Here is a 12674-nt window from a genome sequence, read left to right as displayed (position 1 = left end):
CATGCAGAACCAAGACAATGAAAGCGATGGGCTGGACAAGGCTAGAAGTGAGACAATTCCCACCTGGTGGGACTTTCTTAGCTCACTGCATTACAAAGTTGGAAGGTAGATATTAGAGCTACAAAATATCAGTTTATTATATATGTGATCATGCTTATTTTATATGTGAATAATATATATGTATTTTATATGTTTCTTTTACATGTAACCATATTCTGGAGTATGGATTATCACTCTCAATGTAGCCTTTTGTTTTTTTTTTTTACTTTGGAACTCAGTGCTTTGTATTTACAGAAGAAAAGTAATAAAGGAAAAGTCTGAAGCTAAAAAAAAAAAAAAAAAAAGCCCTGTAATTATTAAACACTATAAAGAATATGCTCATGCAAATTACCAATGCTTGAAAAATTGAAAACACTACTAAGTTTTTAGAATATGATATAATATTCACTAGAAGTATCTCTAGCCTCACAACTGTGGAAACAAAACCAATTCAGTGTGCTAAAAAAAAACATCTCTGGAGCAAATGAAATAAACTTCCAAGGAGATTCCAAGAGAATGGTAATTTTTAAATCTATTTTAAAATATTTGTTAAAATGAAGTTTCAGTTCACAGAAATAGAAAAAAATGAAAGGCTTTGAGAAGACTTTGGTGAGTCACAGGAAGAAAAGCAAATCCAGCTGCACTCCATAAACTAAAGATTTGTATCTAGAACTTCGGATAAGTATTAAATCAGAAACAACTATCTGAATGGTTAACATCTAGTACCCATTTTTAAAACCTACTCTAGGGTAGCTATTCTTGGGAAAACATTCATTAAACTCTTAAAACCACAAACACAGATAAATAAATGTTGGTAACTAAAGAACCTCCAAGGTGTGTAAAACACGTACACACACACACAAGAAGATTCTGAATCCTATAGAAGAATAAAGAAGGAACAATTATAGAATACAATATTGATGAAAAGCATTTGGCAATACAGCAGTAATGAGCAATATGAGAAGAGAGATGTGGATGTCTGAATCCTAATTCATTAGAATCTAACCACAAAGAATTAAGGAATATAGCACTTAAGAACCTACAACCAACTTATCTTTATTAACTGGGCCCAGAATTAAGAACACAGACTAGTCAGTATTCCTCAACCTTGAGTAACATTTGGAATATTTTTAAAGGGTAAAAATTCAGTCATCCAGTATTGCCTTAAATGATTTTTATTAAAATGTTATTTAAATATGTATTAATATAAAAATCATAAACACTGTATGGTTATGGTTCTTAAACAACTAAAATAAATAAAATTACAAATTGAATACAAAACTTATTCAAAGTGGCATTAATTTACCATGACAGGTGATGGTACTTGACTTAAACTAAATTGCAATTCCCTGTATGAAAATGGTTCTGACCGTCTGGGGCGGTTCTTTGGAATAAGGGAATCCGATGGTAAAGATGCTATTCTCTCACCACTATTCTCTACTCAAACTATATGAAACTTTTATTCATTTAACACACTGCTTTTACCAGGTCTCCTGACTGGGCCCACAAGATTCTCTCTTAACTCTTGACACAAGAAAAAGATTGGTGAGGAGCATACCACAATCATTACTAATCACTTTAGTGGCTTCTAGAAAGGCCTAAAGATTTGGGTGGGAGGGACTACAAATGAAGTGGACTCCCTGAACCAAAAAAGCAATGGGAGGAGCCCAGGGGAGGCTGGGTCTAGGTGGTAGCAGTTAACTGCCAGAAGCAAAGTGGGCATGGTGACTCTCACAGGCAGCAAGGTGGATATTGGGAATATTAGGTAATCTCAGGCTTCGTTGTGATAGGCAGAAATCCCTGTCTATATTTAATTGGTCAGATTCAAGAATTCAAATCAATAGCCATCCCACTAAGATGTTTTGATTTAAATAACCAAAAACAAACAACGCCAGGTCTAGTGAACAGAGACCTCTCTGAGACGCTACAGTGGAGAGTCTTGGCCTCTCACCCAAATCTAAGACCCACAGTTCTTGAATGAAGAGGAGGCCAAATCCCTTCTGGAAGATTTTTTTTCCCGAATGCATCTCTGGCCATTACCCAGGTAATGATGAGCTGGCAAAAGGAAAATACCCAATCCTCTTGAGGATTATTACCTACTAGCTCTGAGCTAACGTTAATTAGTAGGAATTAAGAATACCACTGGTCCCATTACTAAGGCATAACTTTTCTGGGTAAAGTTCTGGGCACTTCTCTAGAGTGCCCAGCTGTTCAACAAGTTCTTTCCACATTGTCCAGTCAGAACTTGCACGTCTCCCAGCTCTGGGAGAACTCTGACAGTTGTACAGCCTATAGCGCCCAAGCATCCTATGTGTGTGCTGCTTAGTTTTCAATAACAGACTCAAGCGGGCACCTTAGGTTTCTGGAGCCTTTCTGTGCATGCTCTCTCCTCTTCTGCATTCTGTCCCACAATTTCCAGCTGCCTCAGCCTCCCCCAAATCTGATCCGTCTCTTCAACTCAGCAGTGCCAGCACCCTCTGCTCGAGTTCCCCCTCTCTGTGCTATTTGGAAAGTACCTCTCAGCAGAAAGTCAGAGTGATCATAGCTCTCACCTCATTTGTTTTCTCACTCACAGGGATCACAATCCTGTGCTCCCTGTACTCTAAGCAGAATATAGTTGTTTCATATATATTTTATCCAGTTTTCTATTTGTTTACAGCATGTTATTCTAGCTTAGCAGAAGCAGACATTTCCAATCCATCCTTTTTGCCTTGTCTATCCCTTGTTCAGCATACACCAAACTACTACTTCCCTACACTTTGCTAGGCAACTCCTTCTGGCTTATTTTTCCCTGCCTTGGTCATTTCCTTCCCATCCAACATGACCCAACTCTTATGTCACCTCAACTTTGGAAGTCTTCAATTTTCTCTAGAGAGAGATTTTTTCCTCTTTCTCTGCCTCTACAGCATATTGTTCACACATACTACAGCATTTATCTCAATATCCTCTATTTGCATGTCTCCCCACTAAAATGACTTTCTAATAATAACGGTAACTGCTAACATGTGACTACTTTCTATGTTCCAGGTACTCTTCTAAGTACTTTACCTATATTTGCCCATTTACTCTTCATAAAACCCTAAGATATAGGTACTATTATTACCCTCATTTTACAAATGAGGAAACTAAGGCACAGAGAGGTGAAGTAAACTGCCTGAGATCCCATACCTTGGCAGTGGTAGAGTCAGGATATGCATCTAAACAGTCTGATTCCAGAGCTCATGCTCACTATACTGCCTCTCACGAATTCCTGAAGGGCAGCAACTATGTCTTATTCTTATTTGTATATCCATGCCCAGAGCACCTCAAATATTTGTGGAATGAATTAAAATTTATAATTTTCTCCAAGTCTTCCAAGAAAAAGTTCTTCATAAGTAATGTAGGCTTTCAGTACAGTAATTACAGAACTGAATCTAGAAAGGGTCTTTCATAAACATGTGAGAGACTAAAATTAAATTTCTAATAATAAATTCAAAGAGCTCTAAAGAAGTTTACCATGCAGAAAAAAACTAATAAGGTTTTTTAGGTAGCTAAGTAACTAGTGAACTCAGTCAGGAACAAAAAGTCTCTACCCAGGAATCAATACCCTCTAAGAGAGAGATTAAATGTCACAATTTGTCTCCAATAAATGCATACCAAATTGATCCCATCTATCTAAACGTGAAATAGAGATCACAGTTTTTCCAAGGCAAAAGTAAAAAGACAGAATATTTAAACAAAAATTTAATCCTAAGAGCCAAATCTGTCAAGAGTAATCAATGAACACAAAGCCACATTGCTCAATGGAATTGGCTATGTTAAACAACAAGAATTTAACCAATTCTATATGAAAAAAAGTACTGTTATTATCTTTGAAACAATTAAGTGTCCTCCATATGTTTATTAAAAGCTCTTAAGTTCTTGACAGTAGATAGTAATGCAGTGAATTTATAAAAGCTAGAAGTACTTAAAAATAATACTGATTTATAGAAATTTAAGTGACTAAAAATAAAAATATATATTTTGCACAAATGGATAATTACATTTAATTAGCAAGATAGTAATGGCCCATAGGGTTCAAGCTGTACTGGGAGAAAGTGCGGATTGATGCACTGTCACTACCTTCAACCTCTCCCACACTACCCATCCACATCACATACCTGGACTTCAACATCATCCTACATATAATACCACTGTCTAGCTTGGACAGGTCCACAATCCCTCATCCAAAGTCCTTGAAACCAAACGTCTTTCAGAATTTGAAATTTTTCGATTTTAGGAAGGTGCAATTCACCCAGCACTCCAGAAGAATCTGGGGCAGCACCCTGTAATCAAACACATTAATATTTCTGTAGCAAAATGCAAGAATATTCACATAAAATGGGATAAAGAAGACTATAAATGATCTCACACCAGTTCAGGTCAGATTTGTGAGTCTAAGAAAACATTTTTTCTGAGCTTTCAGGATTTTTAAACAGTAGGAAAAGGATGATAGATTGTACTATCAATATATATTGCATTCAATCTGCTCATTCCCTGCCTGAGAAGTGACAATAGCTCCCTTAGCTGCTATGTTCAGTTACAACACTAATTTCTACTAGTCCAGAATTGGCAACACTTTTGGAAATCATTTAGTCAAACTTTCTACTTCACTGCTTAGGAAACTAAAGCCCAGAGATGGAATAACTTGCCTAAGGTCACACTGTTTCCTACTGACAGAGATGAAACTAGAACATACAAGCCTCCTGTCTCCTAGGCTTACTTACTGTTTGTTCATTCATCCATCCATCCATCCATTCATTCTCTCTCTTTTCAAAGTGATTTCTTTTAGCTTTTCAAAATAACGAAATAATTATAGACTCACAGAAAGATGCAAAAATAGTACAGTCTTCCCTAGGTATCCACAGGGGCATTGGTTACAGGACTCCCTGAGGATACCAAAATTTGTATTGCTCAAGTCCCTTTTATAAAAGGGCATAGTATCTGCATATAACCTATGCGCATCCTCCAGTATACTATTTTTTTTGGCTGCGTTGGGTCTTCGTTGCTGCACACGGGCTTTCTCTAGTTGCGGCGAGTGGGGGCTACTCTGTTGCGGTGCACGGGCTTCTCATTGCGGTGGCTTCTCTTGTTGCGGAGCACGAGCTCTAGGCGCGCGGGCTTCAGTAGTTGTGGCTCACGGGCTCTAGAGCGCACGCTCAGTAGTTGTGGCACACGGGCTTAGTTGCTCCGCAGCACGTGGGATCTTCCCGGACCAGGGCTCGAACCCATGTCCCCTGCATTGGCGGGAGGATTCTTAACCACTGTGCCACCAGGGAAGCCCCCTCCAGTATACTTTAAATCATCCCTAGATTACTTATAATACCTAATACAATGTAAATATCATGTAAATAGTAGTAAATACAATGTAAATGTTATATATAAATAGTTGCCTGGCTCAGCAAATTCAAGTTTTGCTTTTGGGGAATTTTTTTCCCCCAAATATTCTCTATCTATGGTTGGCTGAATCCACAGACACAGAACTTGTGGTTAAGGACTGACTGTATAAAGAGTCCTTATGTATCTTTCATCCAGCTTCCCCCAATATATAGCTGTAGTACAATATCAAAACCTAAAAATTAACATTGGTATATTATTGTTAACAAAACTACAGACCTTATTCCATTTTCAGCACTTCTTAAAAACCTGCATTCATTTGTGTGTAGGTATATACTGTTCTACACAACTTTATACCATGTATAGATTCATGTACCTACCATCAAAATCACAATACTAAACTGTTCCATCACCACAATATACTCCTTTGTATTTACACTCCTCCCTGTTCCCCACACTGTTTCTGACTTAGTAGCCACTAATCTGTTCTCCATCTCTATAGTTTTGTCATTTTGAAAATGTGGTATAAATGGAATCATACTTTTGAAATTGACTTTTTCCTTAGTTGTGGTAAAATACACATAAAATTTACCATCTTAGCTATTTTTAAGTATACAGTTCGGTAGTGTTAAGTATATTCACATTAACAGTTCATTTCTTTTCATTGTTGAGTAGTATTCCATTGTATGGTTGTACCACAGTTTGTTCAACCATTCACCTTTGAATGACATATGGGTTGTTTCCAGTTTTTGGCTGTTACAAATAAGGTTGCTACAAGCATTCATGATAGGTTTTGATATGAGTTATTATTTCTCTGGGATAAATGCTCACAAGTGTGATAGCTGGGTTGTATGTTAAGTGTATGTTTAATTTTATAAAAAATTTTTACCATTTTTACATTCCCATCAGCAATGTATGGGAAATCTAGTTTCTCACCAGGACTGCATATTGTTTTTATTTTAGCCATTCTAATAGGTTTGTAGTGGTATCTCATCATGGTTTTAACTTACATTTTTCTAATGGCTAATAATGTTGAACAACTTTTCATATGCTTACTTGCCATCTTTATAGGCTCTTTTCGCCCATTTCCTAATTGTATTGTTTGTTCTCTTACCACTGAGTTTAGAGAGTTCTTTACATATTCTGGATACAGGTCCTTCTTCAGATAGTGATTTGCAAATGTTTTCTCCCTGTGGCTAATCTTTTCATCCTATTACAAGGTCTTTTTGCAGAGCAAAGTTTTCAATTTTGATGAAGTCCAATTATTAATTTTTTTCTTTAATGAACTGCATTTTCGGTTTCATGTCTAAGAACTGTTTACCTAGCCCTAGGTCCCAAAAATGTTCTCCTACGTTTTCTTAAGTTTTATAGTTTTACATTTCACATTTAATTCCATTTTACATAGCCTTTTTTTTTTAATATGGTGTGAGGTTTAGGTCAAGGTTCATTTTCTTGCCTATACTGTCCAATTGTTCCAGCACCATTTGTTGAAAAGACTATTCTCCCTCCATTGAATTGCTTTTGCACCTTCGTCAAAAATCAATTGGGTATATTTGTGTTGATCTATTTCTGAGTTCTCTATTCTGTTCCCTCAATCTGTCTATTCCTCTGCCAATACAACACTGTCTTGATCAATTAAGCTATATATATTAGACTTAACATAAGGTAGAATGACTCCTCCCACTTTCTTCTTTGTTCTTTTTTCAATATTGTTTTAGCTATTCTAGCTCCATTCATGCTGTTCATTTTAGTTTACTGTACTGCTTATTCTTGCTTTTAAGGTCCTCCCTATGCCTAGTAGAGGTATGACAGCCTGAGAAAGAAAGAAGAAAAAAGAATCAAGAAGAAAAAAAATTGTAATATAGTACCACCGCTCTAAAACACTACCCATGTAATTTCTATCCATCTATCCCAATCACGTCCTAGTTTCTTCATGAAAGGTTCTCTACTATTCCAGCCACTTTATTTTTTTTATTTTTGTTACTGAGGTATAGTTAATGTACAATAGTGTATGTTTCAGGTGTACAACATAGTGAATCACAATTTTTAAAGGTTATACCCCATTCACAGTTATTATAAAATATTGGCTATAGTCCCTGTGTTATACAACATATTCTTGTAGCTTATTTGTTTTATACATAGTAGTTTGTACCTCTTAATCCCCTACTCCTATCTTGCCCCTCCCCCTTCCATCTTCTTACTAGTAACCACCAGATTGTTCTCTGTACCTGTGAATTTGTTTCTTTTTTGTTATATTCACTAGATTGTTTTATATTTTATTCCACATATAAGTAATATCATACAGGGTTTACCTTTCACCAGGCCACTTCAGTATCTCTAAATGTAATAGCTAATATATCTCTACTACTCATTAGTAACAAGTCATTTCCCTCCTTCTGATATTTGTAAACATATTTGTGTCCAACACAATGTCTATTCGCAAAGGACATGGTCCATGTTTTAGAATTCTTTATATTCCTCCATAAGCTTTAATAAACATTGAATTAAGGATTATTTATCTAATTGGAACTTACAACACAGAGAAACTAGAACATCTAGAAGAACAAGAGTAAAAAATTAGCTAATTGCTACATTGTTCCTAGTAATAAGATCATTATCTCACTAAATCTCAAGATTTTAAATTTAATCTAATTTCTCAATTAAATTGTTATAAAAATATAGTTCTAGGCTTTTTTCCCTTTTCTTGATGAGATAACTTAGGTAAAGAAAGAGAAGGTAGTGAATACTGAATTATGGTGATTTCCTTTTTTTCTCCTCCTGTTTGCCAAAAATGCCAAAAAATACATCTAAATTTTAGGGCCATATGATTCACCCCTAATATATCAATACCATGTATATCTACCCAAAAAGTAAAATGACCCAAGGGATTAGAATACTGATTTAAGTAAATAATGTAAAATGTAAACTGGAACTAGTAAAAGAATTTACCAAATCCAATTTCCTACTGTTCTAACTATATTAACTATATGGGGTATTTGTGTCCTTTGGATAGCATACTGAGAGGCTCTCTCTCTTAATTATCAATGCTTTGCTCACAAGATTTCAACAAAGTAAGGTGCAGTATGTGAAACAATATAGCTGCTTAATCTACGTTTTTAGCTATAATTTACAATAACCACAATCTGCCTACCCTATGGATCAAATGCCTGCTTCTTTGCTAAAACAGATACATGCACGACCCCTTACCCAAAAGTTTTTTGTTCATTAGCTGCCTGTGAGTTTAGACTGTTTAAATAATTTAAATAAATGTAATAAAACTATATGCAGATTAGCTCCTCCTTTTCTTACAAAATAATCTATATATGTTACTACAACTTTGCTGAAACTTATTATTTTGTTCCTCTCAATTCTTTCACTGTAATATGGGACTAGGCAGGCAGGGTAGGCTACATACAGTCAGGGAAGTTTCAGAGCCATCAGTCTTACAAGCTTTCATCTAGTGTGTCTCTGGTGCCCTCAGAAGGAATCTTCTCTAAGACCCCCAACTGATGCTCTGACAATTAAGTAGATGAACTGCAATTCTCAGAATACATACATTAATAAGGCTCTTTCCAGTTCTGCCCTTTTCACTTCAACACTTTATTACAGAGACTACAATATGCATCTGCACAACGTAATATACAGTCTAGGGGGTTTGGAGCCAGGAACCCCCACGGATATCAAAATCCAAGGATGCTCAAGTCCTTCATACAAAATGGCATAGTATTTGCATATAACCCAAGGCACATCCTCCCCTATACTTTAAATCATCTCTAGATTACCTACAACACCTAATACAATGTAAATTCTATGTAAATAGTTGTAAATACAATGTTAATGCTATAAAAATAGTTGCTGGTGCACAGCAAATTCAAGTTTTGTTTTTTGGAACTTTCTGAAATTTTTCTTCCCCTGCATATTTTCGATCCACACTTGGTTCAATCTGTGGTTGTGGAACCTACGGATCCGGAGGGCTGGCTGTACTACAACCTCCACCGCTAACACTATCATTCCCGTTACATACAGAAAAACCCACTATTTGATTAGCAAAAATGAAGACACTTCATGGTTCGTGTGTTGTGAGAACACAGAGTAACCTGAACTCAGACACTGCTAGTGAGAATGTACACTGGTACAACCACTTTGGAAAACAATTTACTATCTCCTAAAGCTGAACACATGTGCACACACGCCTTTATTCTCTCAAGACAAGTACACCAGGAGACGCGTGCTGCATATTCACAGCAGCACTTTTCATAGCACCAAAAACTGCAAACAACCCAAATGCTGATCGAAAGAAGAATGTGGTATATTTACACAGTAGGATTTTACACACCAGTGAAAAACTAATGAAGTATAGTTAAACATAACAGGGATAAATCTTAGAAACAATGACGAATTTAAAAGCAAGTCATAAAGGACTGCATGCAATAAACTAGTATATTTATAAATTTCAAAAATGAGCAAAATTAAACACATTACTATTTAAGGAAACACTCGTGTAATTTTATAAGGAAAAATAAACACAAAACTCAGTATAGTGGGGATCAGGGAGATGGACCAGTGAAGAGAGAAGGTTCAATAGGATTGATAAAGTTACACTTCTTCAATTGGGTGGTAAGCTCATTCGTTTCATTATTAAGCTTTAAAATATATACGTATGTGTGTTTTGAGTGTTTATCATCTAGAATCTCTGGAGAACTAACATTCCAGCTTCAGGACAAGTTTAGCCTACTCATAAAATGACATTCCTGATAACTGGGAATGATGCCAAGAAATAAAATCACTCTACTATTGCTATTTGGTAACTAGTAACAAAGAAATACCAAGTGTCTCATAAAGAATTAAAGCAAGAGGATGGGCAAGGGAAGTGAAGGTGGCTATAGAAGGGCAACGTGAAGGATCCTTGTAGTGATGGAAACGTTCTGCATCTTGACTGTATCAGTGTCAATATCCTGCTTGGGGGGAAAACTGCATAAAGGGTACATTGGCTCTCTCTGCATTATTTCTTCCAACTGCATGTGAATCTCCAATTATTTCAAAACTTTTTTTTTTGTTTTTCTTTTTTAAGAAAACATTTTAAAAAAAGATAATTTTTGTCCAGGATTTCTCCACCTTGGTACTACTGACATCTTGGTGCACCTAATTCTTCATTGTAGGGGGCTGTCCTGGGCATTGTAGGGTGTTTAACAACATCCCTGGTCTCTACCTACTAAACACCAGTAGCATGCCCCAGTTGTGACATCGCCATACACTGCCAAATGTTCCCTAGTGGGCAGACTGCGCCATTTGAGAACCAATGCTCTAGTCATAAAAGTGAAGAACTGTGGAAATATTCTCAATTGAAGGAGACTAAAGAGACATGACAACTAAAGTAATACCTCATCTTAGGCTGGATCCTGTACTAAAGAGGAAAGAATGCTATAAAAAAACATTATTGGGTCAATTAACAAAAGTGGACTAGCAATGTTAGGTTAAATAAAAGTACTGTATTAACATTAAAAGTAAATTGATTAATGTAGTTATGTAAAGAATATCCCTATGCTTATGAAATGAAGTACCTGGGGGTAAAGGACCATGACATATGCAATGTACCCCAAAATGATTCAGGAAAAATATATCTGTGTGTGTGTGTGTGTGTATGTATTTTGTTTACATATACATGTGAATAGTATACGTATATATGTATACCATAGGTGAATATGATTATAAAGTACGTTCTTTGTATTATTTTTATTCTTGCAAATCTTCAGTATGTTTGAAATTATTTATTAATAAAAAGGTGGAGTTTTTAAAAATGCAATCAAAAGTTGTGGTCCTTAAAGTACTAATGGCAGGTTTCACAGTAGTAGTCAGCATAAGTGATAAAAATCCCGAGGGGAAAATGACTACTGACTAGATAAATTCCTACTTCAAGCCTGAGACAAACGTTGCAAGTAACTAATTTTCGGCCTCCCTCCCCCTCCCCATTCTTTCTAGAGGTGACCTCTCGAATAATGCGGAACCGAAAATAAACCTATCCCACTTTAAAAGACCATTTCTAGGAAGTGACTCAAACCCACATCCCTACTCGATTTCTCCACAAATCATTGAGGCAACTTCACCTTCAGTAGTTAAGAGGCAAAAAACGCGAAAAGCGCACGTGTTCTCATTCTTCCTCCACAAATGGAGTTAGTAAGTTAAGGTGAGTAGACTAGAGAAGACACAACATCGGATGCCTAGGATGGCTGAGGAAAGGAAGAGGTAAAAAGGGATAAGCAGGCAGTCAGTCTGAGAGAGGGAGGAAAGGGTGTACAGGCCAGGAAAAAGAACCCAAGTGGGTGCGAGTGTGTCAGGGCGAGAGGGAGTAGCTCACCTGGCTGTGGTAAGCAGAGGGTGCTGAGTCCCCACCAGCTTCCGCACCTGCATAGCGATGTTGCTGAGCTCGTCGCTCAGCAGGCAGCGGAGGCTCATGAAGGACGTGGGGTAGCCCACGATCTTCTCCGCCTCTGACACCACTTGGTTCCAGTGGGCCGGGGACCTGGAGGACTGACCACGCCAGGAGACCACCGAGGAGATGGTGTCGAGGGGGCCACGCCGGGGGCCCGAGGCCCCGAGATAACAGGGCAAGCGCAAAAGCAGCTGCCGAAGGCTCATAGTTTGAGTCTGGGGGTGTCAGGGACTTGAGGGTGTCCGGAGGTGGCGCGGGAAACAAGCTAGGGGCAGATGAGGAACTTGCGGGAACTAGAAGGAAGCAGCGATTCTTGACCCTCAGAGGAGGGTGGGTTTCTGGAGCCGTGACCAGAAACGAGCTTTAACAGCAGCTTTCTGCAGCCTGGGTTAGACAGACAACAGCCCCAAGTCAGCGCTGCCCACGGCCATCTAGGGTAGCAGCCACAGCACTGCCTAAGTGGGGAACGCCATATTGGGAGCCTCAAACGCGGCTTGCCGTAAAGACGGAGGCGGGCTGTTCTGCGGCAAAGAATTTTTTCCTACTTTACGGCGCAGCCGTGAACGGCCCGAAGGGGCGGGGCTTTGGAGATGAACCCCGGAAGGCGAGGTAGGATGAAAGCGTCAGCTCCTCCCACTTTCTCGTCCCGGCCTGCGAGGACAGAGGGTGACAGAGATCGGGGTGTGGGCCCCGAGTGGTGCCCCAGCCCCTTGAATCTGGGACGAGTCTGATTCGTCGTAGGATGCCCAGCGCAGAGTGGGCACGCATAAATATGTGTCGTGAACGAGGGTCGGTGTCTAGTAATGGTCTTTTCGCGGCCCCCAGCCCTCCGGAAGGAAGGGCTCGGGCG

The 12674-nt window shown here is 38.1% G+C and overlaps 1 protein-coding gene across 9 annotated transcripts in view; it reads right to left on the bottom strand.

The window, feature by feature from the left end:
• PDSS2 (decaprenyl diphosphate synthase subunit 2) overlaps positions 1–12405 on the bottom strand; it is a 268309-nt gene extending 255904 nt beyond the window's left edge. For 2 of the 9 annotated variants that reach the window (XM_082475372.1, XM_082475375.1), the window contains exon 1: positions 11750–12365. In XM_082475372.1, coding sequence (XP_082331498.1) covers positions 11750–12030 — 281 coding nt within the window. In that variant the 5' untranslated portion in view covers positions 12031–12365. Of the gene's footprint in view, positions 1–11749 lie in introns of all 9 variants that reach the window. The other 7 variants (XM_082475377.1, XM_082475374.1, XM_082475373.1 and 4 more) reach the window with 7 other exon arrangements.
• Positions 12406–12674: the final 269 nt, after the last annotated feature.

This window comes from Balaenoptera physalus (genome assembly GCF_965194825.1).
Source record: "Balaenoptera physalus genome assembly, chromosome: 9".
In the NCBI taxonomy this organism is placed as follows: Eukaryota; Metazoa; Chordata; class Mammalia; order Artiodactyla; family Balaenopteridae; genus Balaenoptera; species Balaenoptera physalus.
This window is presented reverse-complemented; position numbering and strand designations above follow the sequence as displayed.